Raw genomic sequence first — 20,860 nt, forward strand, 5'->3', positions numbered from 1 at the left:
CGATTTATAGTAAATTGGATATTTTGGGGTTGTTGACAGTTGATTTCACCTTGGCTTCTAGGATATTGTGATGGACATGTTTTGTTTTTTTTTTTACTTCAGATGTTTTACAGCCCAAATGATTTATTGAGAAAATAAGCAGGAGATTAATAGATGATGAAAATAACTCTGAATGCCTGTGTCACACTCTTTTTATTTACAGTTGACCTCAGTTTAGCTTCAACAATTCTTCAGTGGATTTACTTTTTAATTTTTTTATTAATTCATTTTATGGTCCTGGACCTGCAGTGACCTTGTCATTGAGGCAATCAGCAGGAACCTGCCCCCTTTCGCGCCTTCTGAGTTCACCGTTATGTCGCTCCTCAGCTGATTTTACCACCTGCTTACAAGTCTTTTTGTCTTGACCTTGACGTTCTGTATGCGTGTACCCGCGTCTGTCAGATTGGCTGCCCTCCAGATGCCGGTGATGTCTAACTGGCAGATGCCTCTGGAGTTCAAGCTGTGATCGTGATTTTATTGTCTATGCTCTACATGAGCCTTCCCTCGTCTCTGAAAACTAATGAACCTCAACAGCAGAGCTTACTCTGATTTTGACCCCTTATTATTTAGCTGTTTATGTGGCACACTAGCATTTATACCTTATCCACCAGTTACATATTAATAATAACTGATTACAAGCACAACATGATGCTGGCTCACGTAGACTTTTAAAATGAAGGTACAGAGGTCTTGGAGGGCACGGGATGGATAGCTACTCTAGGTTCAAGAGCCACAGCTACATCTTGCTTTCCAGCCATCCAAGCATGAAATTGAATTTGTCAGTGGATAACTGCTGCCACCTAAAGGTCAAAAGGCTACCTGTACTGCAGGTGTATGTAGTAGCTGAGGGTATTTGCAGATTGTATAGACTGATTAACTTGTTTAAACCATTTCTTGACAGGCTTCAAACAAAAAGAGCGGAAAGAGAGGAACGCACACATGCACTTCAGTTTCAATCAGAGACATGCATTTAACCTGGGAGCACCAGGTGGATGAGTTGCCTCACACTGCAGGACTACCACTGAAGCATGAAATTGAAATTATTGATGGATACATTCTGACACCAAGGGGTCAGAGAGCCACAGTGAACTGTATGTATACCGGTGGCCATTTGGTAGCTGTGCAGAATCACATGTCACTTCTAAAACAGTACACGTACACTAAAATGTTTATCAGTATGAAGTATTTATCTATATTTTGCATATACACAGTAATGGATAAGCTTGTGGGAGCATAGACTGTGAATAAAAGGAACAAAGGAAAAGTGCACATTCAGATAATTTCACAGTTTTATTCAGTTTCACTGAGTACAAAACTATAATTATATTGTAAAACTTGTGATTCTTTAAGACTACCCTCGTAGACAGTCCTCCATGGCTTGCAGCTCCTGTAGTTCATAGCAGTGAGGGCCACAGTGAAGGCAGAGGAGTCGTCTGACCTTGGGGATGACAGAGAGGGCTGGGCCTCTGGCACCACTGGGAGAAGGAGAGGAGGAAGACACAGAGCTGTTATTTCTACTGATCAGTCAAAATAATAAAATAGTGGAAGTTTTGATATTGTAAAGTTGTAGACTCATGTATAGTTTTCATCTCATTAAACTTAACGTCTCAAGTTATTGCAATTACTTGGACAGCTGCAGTTTGACTACACATTTCACATCAGACAATGAAAAAAAGATTACTTCACTGTCTGTACAACTTACTCACCCATTGAAGTGTAACTGAGCTAATTTGAAGAGCTGTCGACCCAGCTCAATACTGTCATCTCCGTACTGGGAGGTAATAGCTAGAGCACTTCGCTCCAGATGGGAGGCCGCATTATTCCAGTCACCTACAAGAAACAAAACAATTAGAGGATGACAGAAAAAGCATTTTAGCTGATTATCACAGTACCACATGGCCAATCATCCTTATAGATGTTCAGTAGCTGTTAGAAGCTATTAGTAGCTCCAAGTCTGATACTGTACTTGGTATTGGAGAATGTGTCACAGTGGTTATTTCTGACCTAAAAAGAGGCCCTCAACTGCTACACTACTGCCACCGGCAGAAATATTTTTATATGCCCTGAAAAGTCAAAGTTAATGTTGTTGCTTGATGCTGTTCAAGATTTAGTGAAAGACCACTACTGTCAATGTTAAATTGTTGTGAGAGAAATCATCAGTTCCTTTTGGTCCTCTCTCCTGTTTGATACAACATATTTGTAGATGTCTTGCTGAAAAATCAGCTGTACTCAACTCAACCTGACTGAGCCATCTATAGCACTCACAATTTGAGTGTGTTAAGCCTAAAAAACATAACCCCCAACTCTGTCAGTGAGGGTAAGGTTGTATGAACCACACAAAAACTTATTTTTCTCACCCATTGTAGCACATGCTCTGGCCATGGCATCAGCCAGCTCCCCTTGTAGAGGATGTGTCTCTGCAAGGATTAGTCCAGGCTGACTTTGAGCCCTGTTCAGCAGTCTCAGAGCCTCATCTGAGGGAAGGTGGAGCAGGACAATAACATGACGTGACAAACCACAATGATACATTAGTGTATCTACATACTGTAGAGCATTTGAAATGTGGTATTGTTTCTCACCTGGCCTCTCTCTCTCCATGAGGTCCACAGCCTTCTCCAGGTTGACTCTGATCTCCTGCAGCCTGTGGCTCACTTCAGATGAAGATATGCAATGACCACAGGATGACTGTGAACACACAAATCCTGTTCCTTTGTCCACACTGCTTCTCTGAAAATCGTATGAATGGCTTGTTGATTCAGATGAAAATGTCAACTAAAAAAATCCACAATAGCAAAAATGAATACGTACTTTAAGAGGTCCTTTGCACTTGCCACACAGGAGTCCAGACTCATGTTGACTGCCTCCAACACCCGACGGCTGCTGTCTGCCCTCTGCACCTTCCTCCTCCTGGGTCTGGGTGCAGGCTTTGCACTGACACAGGAAATAGTATTGTTCCTGCAGGAGTTGCTGGCGTTCTTGGGTCACCATCCTACTGCTGTGAGGACCTGAAGGAGAGATGATAAGGGTAAGCAGCAGAACTTATACATAAATCAAGATCAACAAGATGATAAGATGGTTATAGAACCACACATCAAATTGGAAACAATGAGGTGATAATTTCAGTAGAGAGTGCTGTAATACTGCAGAATTCCTTGATATTTTAGAGTTAACTATATATATAACCACATACATTCTCTTCATTCAAATACATTCTCTGTTCTCTGCCTACCACTATTGTGTTTTAAAATCTGTATCTAACCTGACAGTTTTCTAATGCACCTACTATTCTCAAATCAAAGTGATTCTGATTCATACAAATGGTCATAATCATTTTCTTACCATAGCAGTGCAGGATGTCTTGTCCTGCAGCGATACCTTTGGCTGCTCTGACAGTTACCGTGACTCCGCGGGCTGTGCCTCTGTCCTCAGCTACACTCTCACTGAAGTCTGAAGGATCAACAGTAATTCCACTGCTAAACACCAGGCTGGTGTTAGGACAGCAGGAGTGATTCAGAAGACTGAGAGTTGGGAATATTGCTGAAGCGATGCGGATTTCCCTGCTGGACTGCACTGGTGAGTTCTCTGCTCCTGTGAGATGCAAAAAACCACAAAGTAAAGTGTGTGACTCAAGGAAATTCACTGCTGAAAATGCAATTATTATTCTTCTGTGGTGGGTTGTACCACACTATAAATGTGGATACAGTTACAGCAGAGTTAGCAGAGAACAACAATTTATATATACTATTAAAAGATAAGCAAAGAAGCCCCAAATTCACTAGTTGTAACTCTTGAAATGTCCAAGTTTGTGGTTTTCTTAGTCTTCTGATGATAATAGAGAGAATACCTTTGGACTGGTATTTTCTGACATTTTACAGGTCAAATGATGAATTGATTAATAAAGAAAATAAATGGCAGAATAATGGATGATGAAAATAACTGCTCTTGCAGAACAACTGAAAAAAAACCTAATTTTAAAAAGATGAGGTTGGATAACTATGATCATATTATAGGGCTAGAGGAAAAAAGATTTATGATTTTGCACAGTCATACTGCTCCAAAACTTCCTCTGAAAATACTTGTATGCCTGTGGATCGTCTTTAGGTGTGTGATTCACTTAACCTCTACACTAATACAACCTCATGATTAAGAGAGAACAAACTGCTCTCATGTTTCTCACTTTGACACACAGTTGTAATTGTTTATTGCGACACAACTATATTTTAGACAAGGTAGATAACCCTGCATGAAATCCGTATGAGAGTTACCTGTATCTTGCACCTTGATGATCGCCTGGGCGTTACACCTAAGCTGCAGGAAGTGCCTCAGAACTGCACTTCCCAGCAGCCAGAGCTCTGTGCTCCAATCTGCATTTCCTCCCTCTTCATCTGGTGATTGCTTGTTCCGCCCTGAGGGCCCACTGAGAGCCCAAGATGCAGGGGGAGGTCCAACCTTGCTGAGCTTCAGGTAGAGTGTTGCTACGGTGACAGCACTCAGGAAACGCAGACCAGGGCTGTGGCGATTCAGGTGGTGCAGCAAGTGAAACACGCTCAGGTAGGAGTCACCGTAATATGAAGCAGAAGGATCGGGTTTATTTGTAGGACGTGTACTGGACTCCCTCTTTACACAGCTCTGCTCTGACTTTCTGTGCTCATCTCTGATTGGTTCCCTGGCCATTTGGATGTTTTTTAACCCCGCCTTTAGCGTTACCCTCAGAGCCAGCTGTGACATCACACCCATCACCATCAGATCTGTTCCCAGAGGACATTCCCAGCGGTGATGTTCCTCCCAGGCGTCCCGCTGGCAGCCAGTTGAACAGTATCGACTGTAACTACACCCCTCACATGGCACAGGACACAGAGTTTCAGTCAAACACCTGTGACAGCACCTGTGCTCTATTCCAAACACTCCTCTCTCAGCATCCAGCCTTCCTCTCTTCCCTTTCACCTCCCCCATCCCTGGTATGAGGACACAGCTGTACGGTCTGTCAGTGAGGATCACCTCCCCAGCTGCTATTCTCTCTACAGCCACCAGGTGTCGACCTTTCTCCGGGCTGTAGCCAACAGTAGCCTGAGGACAAATCCCATATGCGAGAGGGCCAACAGATGGTGCTTTTACTGTGTCTGGACCTTTATGATTCTTTGAGGCAGGACTGTGATGATCCTCTTTTCCCTTTTGACCTCCAGAGAGGTGTTTGAGACACTGTGTGCGACGGTCCTCCAGTTTGTGTAGAAGGTGAGAGGGGTAGCCATTCTTCAAGGCTTCCTCAATGTCGTCAAGGGATTCCTGAGGGAGACAGAAATACGAGAGTGTGAGCCAACACAAAATCCAAGCTTGTGAGCAGAATATAGACTGCATTAGTTTTAACATGTTAAGCATATGAAGGTACTGTTTACACGTAATAGAAAAATGATTCCTTCAGTCGAGTGCTGTTCAAATCGATCACACAACATTCACAGGAACATTTCCAGTCAACAAATAAGAAGCAGAACTGGTTTAAACAGGTTTTAATGATACTATAATTACCACACTGCTTCATTATTGAGTTGTTGAGGATGGTACCATCTCACCTCGTAGTGCTGCAGATGGTAGAGTGCAGCAGAGCGGTTGGCATAACACAGAGACAGCTGCTCCGAACTTTGGGGAGCAAAACATATGCCCTGTCATGACAGAAGACAAAGAAGCTGAGTAATGATGCACAATAATTGAATTTGGGAGGCATGTCATGTTTAAGGAAAACTGCTATTTGAATCCCAAATGCATTTTTAGACTACTGCTCACAATAATAGAAAAAGATCTGCGCGCACTTAGATCCATGCAGTGTTTTTAGACTACTGCTCACAAAATAAAAACATCTGATTTTTAACCAGTTTACACAAATAGTATTTAATTTTGTTTTTGTATTATATGGTGTAGATTGACATGATGAAAAGCTCAGTGGTATTCTTAATGCAATCCAATCTTGGACTGTGGTGGATTGAATTTTCTGTTTTCTGGCTTAGACTCCCATTAAACCACAGAAAATTGTTTTCACTTCACCTGTGAATAGTGCAGAGTGGCTGCAGTGTAGTCTCTGGTCTTGAAGCTAGAGTTACCCCTCTCCCTGCATTTGGCTGCTTGCTCTGCATCCTTCTGTACTGAGTGTCCTGCAGAGACTGTCTGCAGAAAATCCAGATCATCTTGGCTGGAAAACAGAGATACATATGATTAAAAACTATACAGAGGAAACAACAACTAAACCAGTGCCTTGTTCAAAAATTTTCCCTTGCAAAAATTATCAGGGAAGTTGTGGTTTATTGACGAGTTAGACTGAATTTATCATGGGATTTCCACACTTGGACAACAGTCAATGCTTTGGACAAGTGAATAATAGAATAGTGGATCAGACAGATATTTTTACTCCACGAGTACCTGCCTACAGGAGTTAGCTAGCTACTCACGTTGTCAGAGTTAAAGCACATTTAAAAACATCATCTATTTCACGAAGGGACGTAAAACGCTCCTTTAACTCGGAGCTGAGTCCGGTCCATTTCTGTGCAACGTGATCCTGCCACTGGACGCACGGGAGATCCATCATGAAGTGCAAAGAGGAAACCTGATGTACACCCGAGGATAGCTCTGGGTTTATTTTGATTCCGTTCCATGCCACATTGGGGCAGTGACGACACCGCTGTCAAGTCAGCTTGAACTTAAAGAGAGTTTCCGGTATTAACCTTCAAAATAAAACCTGTAGCGCCTAAACACCATAAATGAGAGTTCAGAAAAATGTCCTTCTCTGGCAAATAAAACCCATTTAAATGCTTTGTGTTGTCTCTCAAATGTACTCACATTGATGTAAATGAGTATTCTAACCATTACTAGCAAAACAAGTTACAGTTACTACAAATTACTTACACCACTGTCTAGGGTGAGGTTATTGCTCCACTACTTTTAATGCATATACTGTCCCGCCTGTACAAAAAATTGAACTACAAGTAAACTCAAGCATCTGTAGTGATGATTAGAAGAGAAAATGCACAAATTTGCAATGAAGCTTTTACTGTGAGGTTGGTCGTACGAGTGCTGTGCCATCATGTCTGCCATATAATATCGTGGTCAAATTGATTCCTTTAATTTGAAGGTATAAAGGTTTTATATCCGGTGTAGTCTCGACTGCCTTTTCATTACAAAAGTATCGTTTGTCTCGCTTCTCTCGCGAGAAGTTCCGTACTTGTGCTTTGTGCTAGCAAGAAAAACGCAGAAGTCTGCTGGCTTTGAGAGCAACTTTACCGGGGAGATATGAGTGCAACACTCACACATGGGGCGATTGAAGTAAGTATAAGCATTAATCTAACTGATTTAATTTTTTTCTCTTTACTCGATGTCGTCAGACTGATTTTTAGCAGTGTAGCGCTACTAGCTGCTGCATGCTAACTCTCAGCTAGAGAGATTTAAAGAGTCAGCTGTAGCTACAGCTGAGACTCCTTACACGTTTAAACAAGTTTTTGAACAGTTTCTGTCTATGTGTGGTGATTACATGAATGTATGTTTTACCCTTATCTTAAAATATTGTCCCAGAACAATGTTGTGTCTGAGTAGTTAGAATAAAATCTTGACAGCTGGCCACTTTTTCTCAAACATCTGGGGTGCAGAGTTGATGAATGTCTGTTTAGGTTATAAACTAATGTTAACCTGCTAGGAGCGGTACAGAAGAATAGCCACTTAAATAATTTCCAATGATGTTAGACTGTGACTTTGCATTAGCAGCATGGTAATGTGATGGGGCAGAATGAAGCCAAGCAGTAAGTACTGATGAGTGAAAATGTTTTGTTATTTAGGCCCTGTACAAAGGCTCAGAGGTGCAAAATCCCGTGCTGCAGCTGCTGGTAAGTTAATTTTGCTCTAGTCCAACTAAAAACATTAAAGGGACTGCTGTCTTGTACTGAATGCCCTTTATCTGCACTGCCGCTATCAAATATGTAAAGGCAAAATTATTAAAAAAAGAAAAGAAAATGGAAATTAAGTATCACACTATAAACAATTGTGTGCTCACACAGTGTAATATATGCATATATTATTGGTAATGTTGCACTATTGTTGTCCTATGTCCACAGGGAGGCTGAAGGAATTATACTAAGTTTTTGTGGATCTGTCAGATGTCTAGTATCAAGCATGATGATCCTGAGATTTTACAGAGTTTTTTGCTTGTAAAATCCTTCCTTCTCTCTGTGTTTATCAGAGCATGCGTACAATCCCTACTGCATCAGGTCCACCCAGGTTCCGGCTTATGATGAGTGATGGTCAGCACTATTTGTCTTGTAAGTATCTTGCAGTTACCAGAAAATTTTTGTACTGTGTGCAAAGGTACTGATAGGTCTGTGGTGTGTTGGCAGCAGACTGACAGACAAACTCTGGTTGTCCAACAAGGGTTGAATTAATGAATTATAAAATACAGCAGTAATGCTCAGGAAAATTTGCAGCTCAGAAGATAACCAAGCACCGATGTCGCCAAGACGTTCATGAATATATTTGGTTTGGATGTGTTTGTGTGTGCAGCCTTCCTCCTGGCCACCCAGTTAAATGATCTGGTAGAAGAGAACCTCCTTGTACCAAACTGTATGTGTATGTTGAAGAAGACTGTCACCAACACATTGTCAGATGGCAGGTGTGTGTTCCTTGTTTGTTTCCTTTTTTCCTCTCTTCCTATTTGCTGCATACAATCCCCCATTGGCTTTATTTTTTACTTTCTCCCACTTCTTGTGTTCCAGGCATGTGGTGGTTGTGATGGGCATGGAGATATTGCAGTCAGCTGAGGAAACTGGAGGGAAGATTGGAAATCCCACTCCATATAATACAGATGGTACGACTCTTTTAAAAAGTGCATGCATGAAGGTAGAAACACTAATAGAAGTTTCTGCAGGTCAGTTATGCTCTTTATTCAATTTTGCAGATAAGACTCCACAGACTTCGGTCTCAAGCTCCTCTGTCTCAGGATCTCCTCCATCAGCTGCAGTACCTGGACCCTCCTATAAGAACAACAGCGGTGAGTATCATGACAAAGATTTTGTTTATGATGCATCCTGAGTAGAAAGACCACTTGTTTTCTGAAAAATTTAGACAGCCAACAAATTGGATGAATTTCACTTGTATTCCCCAAGCACAAATTTACTGATTACATTCCAGATATTCCAAGAATATACAACCATGAAACCTTTGCTTTCCATTTACAAGTGAGCAGCATGAAGCTGATGCAGATAAAACACAATGCAGACAGACACAGAGTTGGGTATAGCTGTCAGTCATGTAGTTTTTAAAAATCTCTGGCCTGTGCTTTTTAAACCAGAAGCATATATGGAATATTGACAGCAGTACATAAAATATATGTGGATGCTTTGCTTTTGCATATAAGGCAGAGATGTCTATATAAATCAGTTTTATACACAACAAAGCAAAGCTCCCAGAAGCCCTCAAGCTCTGTGTTTGTAGATATTACATGCCACATAGATTAATACTACTTATTTGCTAAACAGATTACAGTAATTAAATACCTCACAAATATAAACAAGTTCTTATTTATTAATTTAGCAGTTAGATCATTATGGCCTTACACAGCTTAAATAGAGTTTCGTCGACTAGAGGTCACAGAATCATGCACAAGCAGCTATTGAAATGTCGCATTAATAGAAGACCAAACCATATTCATGAATAATAATAATATGAAGTCAGGGAAGTAGTAGTGATAATTTTCAAGTAATAACTAATTGAACACCATCAAAGTAATCATCAGTTCATACTTTAATGTCACATCTTAACATGAGTGTTTTGTTGATTGCTTACACCAGTCATTATCAGGTGTATTACACTTTGGTAAGAGCTGAATGGTACATTCAGAGTAAGAGTAGGACATTTTTGGAGTTGGTTAGATTGTTGAGTTTTGCTCCTGAAATTTTAGAGAAAATCTGAATACACTCTCGTCTTGCCAACTCACATCTTGCCAACAGAGGGAGCCATGTAGCCTTTGAAGGAAGGGTACTGATGAATGATTTGCAGTCCTCTCACTGCTTTTTCTCCTCAGTACTGTTGTTCTGCAGCCATGATTTGGAACCAACAGAGTCTTTGTTGTTCAGTTTTCAATCTCACACCACACTTTAATCACTCAGACTAAAAAGTTAAAGTTTTCATTCCTTTGATATTCATAGGACTAGCATAGTTTTCATCTATCTGAAGCTTGCCACAGGAAATTCTAAATTAATGGAAGACTACAGTTCCTTCAGCTCATGTGCCTTTTTTTCCACATCACATTGTGCACTTTTATCATATTTACAGCTCAGCTATCAGAGAACAAAACTATCTTATTGCCCATTGGCCACCACAGTTGGTGAAGTCCATAACTCACCCATCTACTGTTTTACCACCAACCAGATTTTTATATCCGAATAGGTCTCCCAAATGATGGTTGGCTTCCTGCCAAAACGGCTGATGCCATGTATCATGCCTAAAGTAGCCTGTGTTTTATTGGACCTTCCTTTATTAGCTTAGCCTTTGTTTCACTCAGTTGTTTTATACCACCAACTGCTCGCAGCATCGACATTGATTTTGTTATGTGGCAGAAACATACCCAATAGTCCTCCTCAGTGGAGGATGTAGGCATGTGGGTGGATAATGAGTGCTTGGTATATATTGTGTGTTTGTGCATGTGTAGGTGTGTGTCCATATGTGTGTGTTGTGACTGAGGGAGCTTGTGTGGGCCAGTGGCCCCTCCAGTTCATGGTTTCATGAATATTGTGTTGTTGACTGAAATCCCCAAGTAGTGATGCACAGACGGAAGGAAAAAAAGACAGTCAACTAATTTGACTCAGCAAAGATGAGGCTCTGCATTAAGTAGTTCATCAGACTCTTTTCCTCGTTATATCCTTTGATCCATGTTACCTCAGAGATCCCGCCAGATACAGAAAACCTGCTGCTCTGTTTAATTGTTCTGTTGATGAAATGGTCCTTCATTCCTCTTTGGAGCCAAAAGCAAACTTTCTGCACAAAGTGTTTTCTCCTGCTGGATGCGGCTAAGTGTTTGATTACTTTCCAATATTTTTGTAAATTGCATTTTCAGTAAGTCGATAAAGTTGTGTGCATTCACAAAATTGCTAAATACCACAAATGAAGTGTTTCCAATGAGCTGTGGGCGACGTAATGACTAGGGACGCTGCTGTTTTATTAGAGGGTCTGAGTTCCGGCCTCCATAAAGACTTCAGACTCTAAGCAGTACTCTGAATCCCTGGGCGCTTCCATTCGTCTGATGTGGCTCCTTACTTCCTTCACTCGCGTCTCTTCCTTGTGTTTTAGCCCCTGCCAGTGGGGGTGCCAGAGAGCGCTCACTCCAGTCTTGTTTTCACGAGACAGCTGCTATTCATGGTCGCATGGCATCTCAACTGTCCCATAAGGTGTGGAAATAATTGATTACGGATTTCCAAAGAAATCACCTGAGTCTACATTCAGGCTCAGACTGGATTCTTATAGACAAATAATAACCATGACCTATCAGCTATTTAGGACACACATTTCCCCTGAATGAGCCAAGATACACTTGGAGCAGAAAATAAGAGAGGAAGAAGAAAAAAGAAGTCTTTGGCTGATGAAGAAAAAGTTCTTTTGTGATTCATTCATGATTCAGATTAAACAAACATCTAACAATTTTGTATTCCCTGGATAAACATGAAAAACATTAGATCTGTCACTGATGCTGTTATTTGTTTCTACACATAGTTTGCACAACCTGCATTACTGCAGTAGAACGATAATATTAGTATTGCAGTCTTGCTTTCTCTACAACTGCCCATCTGTCAGTAATGTGTCCTTTACTTTCGTATTAGATCGGCTGACCAATCACTGAACAGATACTGACTGTGACGGTTGCTGCAAGATACACGCAAGATACGCCTGTGATTTCTCCATCCTTGCTCCTTGTCTTCTCTGAGACATATTTAAGGATGGGAACATCCTTAATGACAGACTTGGATCAGTTTCCAGGTCAGGGGGTCAGAGGGCAGAGGGGCGAGGACAGGAGGAAGAGTAATTAGCTGAATGGGAAGCATCTCCCATCAACTCTAGTTATTCTGTCCTGTTGTGACCTCTGACATCTTTGGAGTGCGAGGATGTGATCAGAGAACATTTTTCTCTGGTGTTAGCAGAGTTTGAAGAAATGATTTTAAATGTTTTGAGCATTTAATATTTGTTGAGCAGTCACAAATGACACTGTTCTCTCTCTGTTCAAAAAACATCAAAATTAGAGTCACGATATCAATATTCTGAAATAACAGACAAAAACAGTCTTTAAGCAGTAGGTGTAGAGTCAGAGGTCATGACACAGTAGCCACAGATGACTCTGTGTTACCATTTAAATATTCATCAGCAGCCATCACTTAAAATAGACTACTGTCAAACTGCTTCGCAGATGATATTTAAATTCCAAAAAGAGATCTGCACTCGCTGAAGTGCAGTTAAAAAAAATATTCATTATTCATCAGTAACCATTCTCTGCAGGTTTCCTTTGTCCTCACAACTCTGTTTCTCTTCTCCTCTGTCTGTCTCTCATGAACACACACATGCTCTCACACTCACACACACACTTTATACTCTTTCTTTCTTATTCACTTTCACTATTTATTGCCTTTTTCTTGTCTATATATTTCTGTCTCTCTCCTCCTGCATGCTTTACAAACAGAGGCTGCTGAATACGTTATTGGTATACATATTAGGAGCCTGTACTGATCTTAATTACAAAAAATGAGGATCCTTGATAAAGCCCTGTGCCCCTCTCTTTGCTCTGTTCCTCATCCTCCTGCCACTCCACCAACCCTCACCCATCCCCACCACCTATCATCTCCCCTTCTTTCACCACCAGCGCCTTCTCTCTAACTCTCCATCCAGATAGCGTGTGTATGAATATTGATGTTAATTACCCCTTGCCTGAAAATAGCTGTTCAACCTGTGATTTCCCCAGGGAATTTGCCCATGACACACACTCACACACACTCATACACACACACATACATAGAGAACCCCATGAATGGAGGGTATCACAGAGGTTAGTATTTGTTGTTCTCCAGCATAGCAGCTTAAATATGAGGAGTGGTCTCTGTGGAATTACGTCTTTCTATCCCAGACAATTCTTCTCCCAATTGCTGTTGCCCATCATGGCAGATTATTCTTGCCAAAGTGAGGCATTGCATAAAATGTATTTTCACAACAGTTAAACCATCTATCCTGAATCACCACTGATGGGGTTGATTCTCCTTTATTGTGGGAGGTGAGATAACACCTTGTGATTCTGTGGGCTGGTCCAAACTGTTCAAGTTTTCTGGCACTAGCATTTAAAAAGAGGAAGAAAAAGCTAAGCATTAAAGTTGAGTAGTTGTTTTAGAAACAAAAGGTAGATGTTCTTTACTTTTTTAGTTGTTGTGTTGATTTATTTGCATATGAGTTTTTGTATTAGGGCTGAGTTGAGTAAGTGCATGGGGCAGCAAACTATGTTAGTAAAAAATTCTCAGCTCAGCTTGATTAATCAGACAGGGCAGGGTCATACTCTTATCAGAGCTAGTTCATACAACATGCTGTTGGACTGAACAGTGATATTGTTTAAAAACAGGAATAATGGAACATGTTTTCAGTCTCTCCAGGAACACATTCATAGTGTTTCACTCAGTGTTTCACAAGTCTGATATTCTGATAACTAATCCTATTTTTTTTCTATGACTGAAAGGCATAAGTACAGTAATTATGAAATTAATAATAGTTTGGCAGTCAACCCTAAGAGGAAAAACACAGTTTAATTCACTGGCACAAACTGATGTTAACAGAGAATGATCTGTGGGGAGAGTTTAACTTTCTTAGGTGTTTTATTATTTACAACAGCTCACATGATCAGGTAACAGTACTACTGCTAGTATTTTGAGTCCTGTTGAGGTATTTTTTCAGGTGGTTGATTAGGTTTGTACTACTCAGTGACAAACTGGTAAGCACTCTACCAGTTACATATCAGTATCTGCAAATTAACTGTCAGTCATACTGATATTGATAACTTTTACATGTACTTTGAGATTACAACTATCTCATAATGTATATATTTTTGCTTGATAATGATGATTTTGTCAGCTAATAAATTAATTTACTGATCTCGCAGTAGCGTTAAATTGGCATGGAGTTCTCTTCTGTAAGTATTTCACTTTGTTTCCAGCAGCCCCTTCTCCTCCCCGAGGCCGTGGAAGAGGTTTTGTGGGAAAGTCACCCATGAAGGCTTCATCCACAACATTTTCACCCATGAAGGCTTCACCCTCAAAGTTTTCACCCATGAAGCCTTCACCCACAACAACTTCACCTTCAAAGTTTTCACCTGCAAAGGGTTCACCCTCAAAGTTTTCACCCTCAAAGTTTTCACCCATGAAGTTTTCACCCATGAAGGGTTCACCCATGAAGGCTACCAGTAGTTCTCCAAGTTCTTCAGTGATTCGTATTGCCAGCCTCAACCCCTACCAAAGCAAGTAAGTTGAAGCCTGCGTGTCAGTGTCTGTATGTGCCTGCTTTCACATAGATGTATTTGTGAGAGAGTTTTAACACAACTTACATTCTGTAGTGCACAGTTGTGAGGCACATTTATTTCCCCCCAAATTCCAAGCAAACTCTTTTCTCTATACATGTATTTATTGTATGATTTCTCTTTGATGATTTTTTTCCCTCTTCTGCTCATCCATCTGCTACTATTTCCTCTCATGTTGTGCTTCCACTTCCCTGTTTGCTGCCATTTCTGAGTGGCACTTTGGGGCATGTTTGGAAATGTGTGCATGCATGTGCAAGCATTGGTTTCATATCATTGTGTGCGGCTGTGTGGATTTGTGCGTGTGCATGTTAGTCAGCCCATTTGCATGGAAATGAAATGAAATGACCGATCTTTCCTCAGAAACGGACACTTTAATGGCAGGTACTGCTGGGTCTTTATGATCTGCTGCTGAGGTTTTGATTCTGTTATTTGGCCCAGTGGGGATTTGACCAACCTCGTTTTTCCTCCCCTTTCCTTCCTTCTCACAATTTCTTTACCTCCTCCAGGGTTCCATTTTACTGTTTTTTTCCCCCCTCTTGCTTCTTATCATTTCATTAGGCTTAAGTCTCTGTCTCCGACCTTAAAGTTGGCCACAAAGAGACAAGAGTACACTGTAGCAAGATGTAGTTGTCCAGATTGGAATAAAGGTACCCTGTCAACTCTCCCTCTGTGTTTGGGCTCTGATAACGTAGCCCTGTTTGAAATTGCAAGCTGTAAAGATAACTGTGCCTGTAGGTGTTGTAATAAACTGATGACTGTTCTAACTTTGAAGTTTGGGAGTACCTACAGTGAGTGAAACAGATGACTTCAGCAGCTGTGGTTCTTCCCCGCATGTTTGTGTGAAATAAAAAGTGCAGGTGTGTGTGTGTGTGATACAAAGTGTTACATATACATGTACAGTAGATAGTGATGCTGTGTATGTGCCCATGGTCTTTTATGGCCGTTTGCATGGTTTTCTCATTCCATTCTGCTGGTGTTAAGTAATAGCATCTAGAGCAGACTATAATTGGCTTTTGGCTGCCATAAACCTTGGTGTAGCAGTCTTATCCATACTGAGCAGGGAATGGGGTTCACTCTGGGCCAGCAGCTGCTCTCATGATAGGGGATTTAATTGCAGGCAAAGTTATGGTATGAATATCCTCCACTGCACAATTATCAACGCAGTCAAAAAGCTCACTGCTGCATAAACTGCCGAGCTTGGCTGGTTGTTGTTAAAAACAGAACAAGAAGCACATTTTAAATGTATCCAGGAGTTGGCAGATGTACAACACCTAGTTCACTCTTTGAAAAGAAAGTTGTTGGATGCTTTTTTTTTTCCTTTCATGGAACTCTAAAAAGACTGAAAAGACACTCCAATTTCCTTGGGAATTGTTCTTTTGTGCAGCTGTGTTTCACGTTGGTGACTGATGTGAGCTGAGTTGGGATGCTCATTAACAAAAAAGGAAGCTTTTTAAAGTGTCTCTGCGCTCTTTTCTGTTTATGCTGACCTTTAGACAGCAGCTCCTTTAGTTACATATCACAAAACTGTGTTGGTCAAAGAAAACTTTTTAAAAATTTTTAGGACATAGTGTATAGTAAGTGTTCTTTATGCATTCGCATTTGATGGAAACAGGAAATGAAAACGTGATGTACATTCAAGTAGAACATTTTCATCTAATTAGTACAGTTTAAGGTCAGTTTTAATTAAGGTGTTTTTAAAGTTTCTCCTCCAAAATCACTTGTAGCATAATGTGTAATGAAGTTTTGTTGGCATAAATTTGTAATTTCTGATTTAGTATTACAGATGTCTACTCTGTGAATACCTCTAGGTGGACTATCAGAGCCCGAGTCACCAACAAGTCCAACATCCGCACCTGGAGTAACTCTAAAGGAGAGGGCAAGCTCTTCTCCTTTGACATTGTGGATGAGAGTGTGAGTAGAGGAGTAGAGAGTATCTGTCTGTTGCATGTCAGCATATGTCACACGTGGCTGTTTTTCAATTTTATCCGTGCAACGAAATGTTGCTTAATGGAAATGTGCTGGTCAACAGGGAGAAATCAAGATCACGGCCTTCAACAAGGAAGCGGACAAGTTTTTCCCTCTAGTGGAGCAAGGCCAGGTGAGCAAGTCCCACTCACCCATATCCATCCACACTTTAGGTGATAAGAGCCTCTTGGAATTTTCACACAAAAAAGATAACTTGCATTTGTTTCACATTGCCCAGAATGGCTGAAAGCTGTGAGTAAATTATTGTACTTACATTCTCTAAAAAGGAGCCTGAGTCATTAAATCAAGACTCATTTTGACAACCGCAAGACAATATCTAAAGCCTGTAACAAATTTGCGAACTACTGCAAACTAAGCCTCAGTCACAGGTATCCATTTTGTATGCACATAGCACCTCAAACAAGTCTATCATTGGTAAAATAGTGTCCAATAAACCCTGTCTGCAAAATCCTCCCATGCCTGCAGGACTTCTGGCCAATGAATGAGCCAGAGGCAAGTATTAGAGGATTTTGTGGAAGGGATTTATTAAGTCATATTTAACTGAAATATATATGTGTGAGACATATTGAGCAGTTGGGTGGATATATGAGGCTGAGAATATGAAGCTGGTTGCAGTTTGAGAGAACTTTTAACGTCTGACATTTTGTTCTTGTTTTGCTATTGTTTAAGTGTCTGGTTATCTTCATGTATCAGAAATGGCTACCAGGCTTGCAGGTTGTGTTCTCCAAGGAGGATGAACGTTTAAAGGCTTTCTGTCAGCATTTTAGACTACAGGGCTTAAATGACTGATGCAGAGATTAGATTAGAACTTTTGAGTAAAGTGTTCCTTAGATATTAAAGGATATCTGGATTTTTAGCTGTCTTTACATAATACTCACATGTCCATATGCATATTGAGAGCATTAATGATGGTTGTAATCATGCCTCCTCTCCATACTGGCCACAAAGTGACTCCTTCATAGAGAGATTACATCATAAAAAATGGGGGGACCAAATCCACAGTCCTCAGTTCAGCCAAAGCTAATATTTGGCTTCAGCAGTCTTCAGTTAGCCTAATTAAGCTGCTATCTTGTAAATAGTCATGTGGCGGTTTATTGCCGGTGTTGTACCACAGCAGTGTAATATGCTGTGGATGCTGTGGCTCAGTAAGAGTGTGTCTACACAGAAAGCATTTCAGTTATGTTTTTTATGGAGCAGATAATCTTCATTTTAATCAATCCAATACTTGTGATACATGCTAGTAAATGTGTTCCAAAGCATATTTATGTGCTCCAGCTTGACTTTCCTGTGCTTTATGTATCTAACCATAGTGATTGTGTGTTAGAGTCGGAGTGCTTGTGACCTGCAGCTTAATACTGTGCCTGAACGCCTCCTCGCATGGAGGACTGAAGCTGTTGTTGCAGCTCTGCTGACTCTGTGTAAACACGGTGCAAGGAGACACTGACTAGGGAAACCCAAAGAGGGAAATTCACTCAAAAAAGGCCACAACTTTGGAAGATACCCACTTGATTTGGAAAATTCAGGCCACTGAAGACATATAGTAACCTTGGCTAATATTCAGAATGCATTTTGCTTATAACAAGGGCAAGATGCTGCTTCCAGGCATTTGTGTGTGTGTGTGTGTGTGTGTGTGTGTGTCTGTCTGTGTGTGTGTTGGAGCAGACAGCAGAGTGAGAGGACGGACAGGCAGATGAACAGAGTGGAGCCCTTCCTCACAGTCCAAATGTGTCTGAATGTAACAAACTGTCAAATATTCAGCGGTGGAAAACAACTTATGTAGACTTCTAGAGGCTACTTAGTGGTAGGTTCAGATTCAGTGCTATCACACCACAAGGGGAGTGATTAGTGACCAATAACTCTCACAATGTACTGTTTATGGGCATTTAAATATTTTATTCAGGTAGATGTGAAAATCTGAGCTTATCCTGTTCTAGGATGAAAGTCTGTCAAGCATATGAATGAAAAATTTGAATAATTTTGCCAAACCACTTAGTCTAAGAGACTTGGAGGCAGCATTCATTAACCGGATAATGTTTAATGAGGGGGCCCTGGTTCAAGACCTTATGTCAGCAAGCATCTGCTTTACTGTCCTTTAGTAAGAAATGTAGTGCCTACCAGCTCAAGCTCCTGTTACATAACTGACAATGACACTGACCTCTGATCTTGCTGGAGGTCTGTAAACCAAACAGAGTTTTGCACAAGCATTAAAATATAGACAGTAATATTCTTCAAATAATCAGGAATATTAAGGATTAATTCCTGTCCATAAGAAGAATTCCTTATTGATATTAATGAGAGAGTAATCTTTTCCACATGAGAAGTCAGGGGCTCCATATATGTTGCATTTAAGAGGTTAAATAATAAAAAACACAATTAATCGACAAGTGATAAGATAAATGTAAGATGAGATTTTTTTTCCTCAGAAATAGAGTTGCCACCAGTTAGCACGAGTCTCAAGGACCAGCAAAAAAATAATCAACTTGCAATTGTTTATGCAAGAGAGAAACTTGGTCTTGTTAGTGTGTTATTTGCACTAAAATGGGTTGGTGCTCGATCTGAACATGCCCTTTGCATGTTTCTGTATTCCTGTGCAATTACAGCCAGGTAGAACACATGCCAAAACTCTTGCTCAACTCAGTCTGGCCCACAGAGCTTAATAACTCAATTAACCCTGGCCATCATTTTGCCAGTCACACTGGCTCAGGTATCAGCCACTGGCAGTGACTCCCAACACAGCCCCAGATCCAATTTGTGCCCTCTGCCCTCCAAAGATAAATAAAGGAATGAATCCGTCTTCCCTTCGTGATCTGAGTATTGACAGAACGGTGAGTGGGCGTGACTGGCTCTGAGCGGCCAGAGCGCTTATCACATTAGTTTCATGCTCCTATCTCTGTGTGGGGTAAATCAGAGAGAGAGAGGGAGGAACCAAAGGAAAGAGTAAGCCACAGAGACAAACTCCGAGGCAGAGAGAGAGACAGAGGATATTGGATGGAGAGCTGGGAGAGTAAATGAAGAAGTGAGCTGCACAGATCGAGTTTAAATTGTACTGTTTAGCAGACTCGCTCTCAGCAGCTTCTTATTTTCTGGTGAATTAGAGAAGTGATGGGGCTGATATGACACCACATCTTAGTTGGACCTGATGGTTTTTCCATTCTCATTAAGAGGTTTTGGTGGAACAGAAGCTTCATTGTAATAATGATTTCCTTGGCAGGATCAATAAAGCGGTCGCTCAGTTCCATCAGTCATAGTTGCTTCAAATTCACAGGAAATAACCAGTTTTGATTAGGTCTAATTTTATAATACCAGCACATCTCATTCACCTGTTCTCTGCAGGTGTACTACATCTCCAAGGCGACGCTGAAGGTGGCCAACAAACAGTACACCACACTGAAGAATGACTATGAGATGACCCTCCACGCTCATTCATCCATCGTACCTTGTGATGACGGTCAGGACATCCCCACAGTCCACTGTGACTTTGTGCCTATCGCAGAGCTGGAGAATAGAGACAAGGACACCATCATTGGTAAGAGGAGAAGTTGATCAGTGAGACGCAGCAGCTCAACTTTTTTTAGCCTCACAAAACCAGACTACATCTTGCATACTCAATTTTTGCAATCAAGGCTCAAAAACATGGATAATTAATTAATAAATAAGCTGATTCATATAGTCATGTCAAACCAATCAATACTTTTTAGCAAGTGTTCAAATAATGATGTGACTCACTGCATCACCAAACTTTGTGAACAACCACTGAAACAAGGTGTTAAAGACATAAAATGAAGTGTGATTCAGCAACAGTGTGACTTTTCTATTGTTATTATAATTTAGTTTACTGGAAATTCATTCAGATATTGATTTTTTTATGCATAATTAAAGAGAGCTTTTACCACATTTCTGAATGGCTATTATGTACAGTGCATTTGTTTTGAAAATCAGCCACAAAGACCAACAGCAGTGCAGCAAGTGGTGTGTTAGTCCAATCAGGTGAAGAAAAGGTTCATGTTGATAATTGTGTGATGGAGAAAATTATCAGTAATCTTTTGTGCTGCATGTTACTCAGACTGACGTCAGAGTAAAGCATATCCTTGCCAGAACACATTAGACCTCATGCAAGAACATGTTCATATTTTAATCTTAAACCTTTCTCACTCTATTCTGTGATTTTTGTCATGTAGATATTAGATGAGGGAATATTACAGCCTATAGAGTAGATGATGTTGTACTGTCAGGTGAAGAAGTGGAATATACTTGACAACAACCTGCATG

General features: G+C 40.7%; 2 protein-coding genes across 4 annotated transcripts in view; one reads left to right on the plus strand and one right to left on the minus strand.

Annotated features, from left to right (window-relative positions):
• Positions 1-1,316: 1,316 nt before the first annotated feature.
• On the minus strand, positions 1,317-6,702 carry smyd4 (SET and MYND domain containing 4). 2 transcript variants are annotated; one of them, XM_018692646.2, is made up of 10 exons: positions 6,477-6,702; positions 6,076-6,220; positions 5,607-5,696; positions 4,305-5,322; positions 3,379-3,627; positions 2,848-3,044; positions 2,619-2,724; positions 2,397-2,513; positions 1,746-1,869; positions 1,317-1,514 (listed from the first exon to the last, which is right to left on the minus strand). In XM_018692646.2, the coding sequence occupies exons 1-10, from the start codon at positions 6,611-6,613 to the stop codon at positions 1,391-1,393; spliced, it is 2,307 nt and encodes a 768-aa protein (XP_018548162.1). In that variant the 5' UTR covers positions 6,614-6,702; the 3' UTR covers positions 1,317-1,390. The 2 variants fall into 2 exon arrangements, with proteins under 2 accessions (XP_018548162.1, XP_018548161.1); XM_018692645.2 differs by having other exon boundaries at positions 2,619-2,766.
• A 509-nt stretch (positions 6,703-7,211) lies between these two features.
• The window catches only part of LOC108893926 (replication protein A 70 kDa DNA-binding subunit), a 35,652-nt gene continuing 22,003 nt past the window's right edge, over positions 7,212-20,860 (plus strand). Inside the window, exons 1-10 of one of the 2 annotated variants that reach the window (XM_018692401.2) lie at positions 7,212-7,347; positions 7,854-7,901; positions 8,255-8,333; positions 8,572-8,680; positions 8,784-8,875; positions 8,966-9,058; positions 14,246-14,549; positions 16,414-16,516; positions 16,635-16,703; positions 19,925-20,117. In XM_018692401.2, coding sequence (XP_018547917.1) covers positions 7,315-7,347; positions 7,854-7,901; positions 8,255-8,333; positions 8,572-8,680; positions 8,784-8,875; positions 8,966-9,058; positions 14,246-14,549; positions 16,414-16,516; positions 16,635-16,703; positions 19,925-20,117 — 1,123 coding nt within the window. In that variant the 5' untranslated portion in view covers positions 7,212-7,314. The remainder of the gene's footprint in view (positions 7,348-7,853; positions 7,902-8,254; positions 8,334-8,571; positions 8,681-8,783; positions 8,876-8,965; positions 9,059-14,245; positions 14,550-16,413; positions 16,517-16,634; positions 16,704-19,924; positions 20,118-20,860) is intronic. The other variant, XM_018692402.2, reaches the window with a different exon arrangement.

This window comes from Lates calcarifer, linkage group LG20, assembly GCF_001640805.2.
Source record: "Lates calcarifer isolate ASB-BC8 linkage group LG20, TLL_Latcal_v3, whole genome shotgun sequence".
Classification (NCBI taxonomy): Eukaryota; Metazoa; Chordata; class Actinopteri; family Centropomidae; genus Lates; species Lates calcarifer.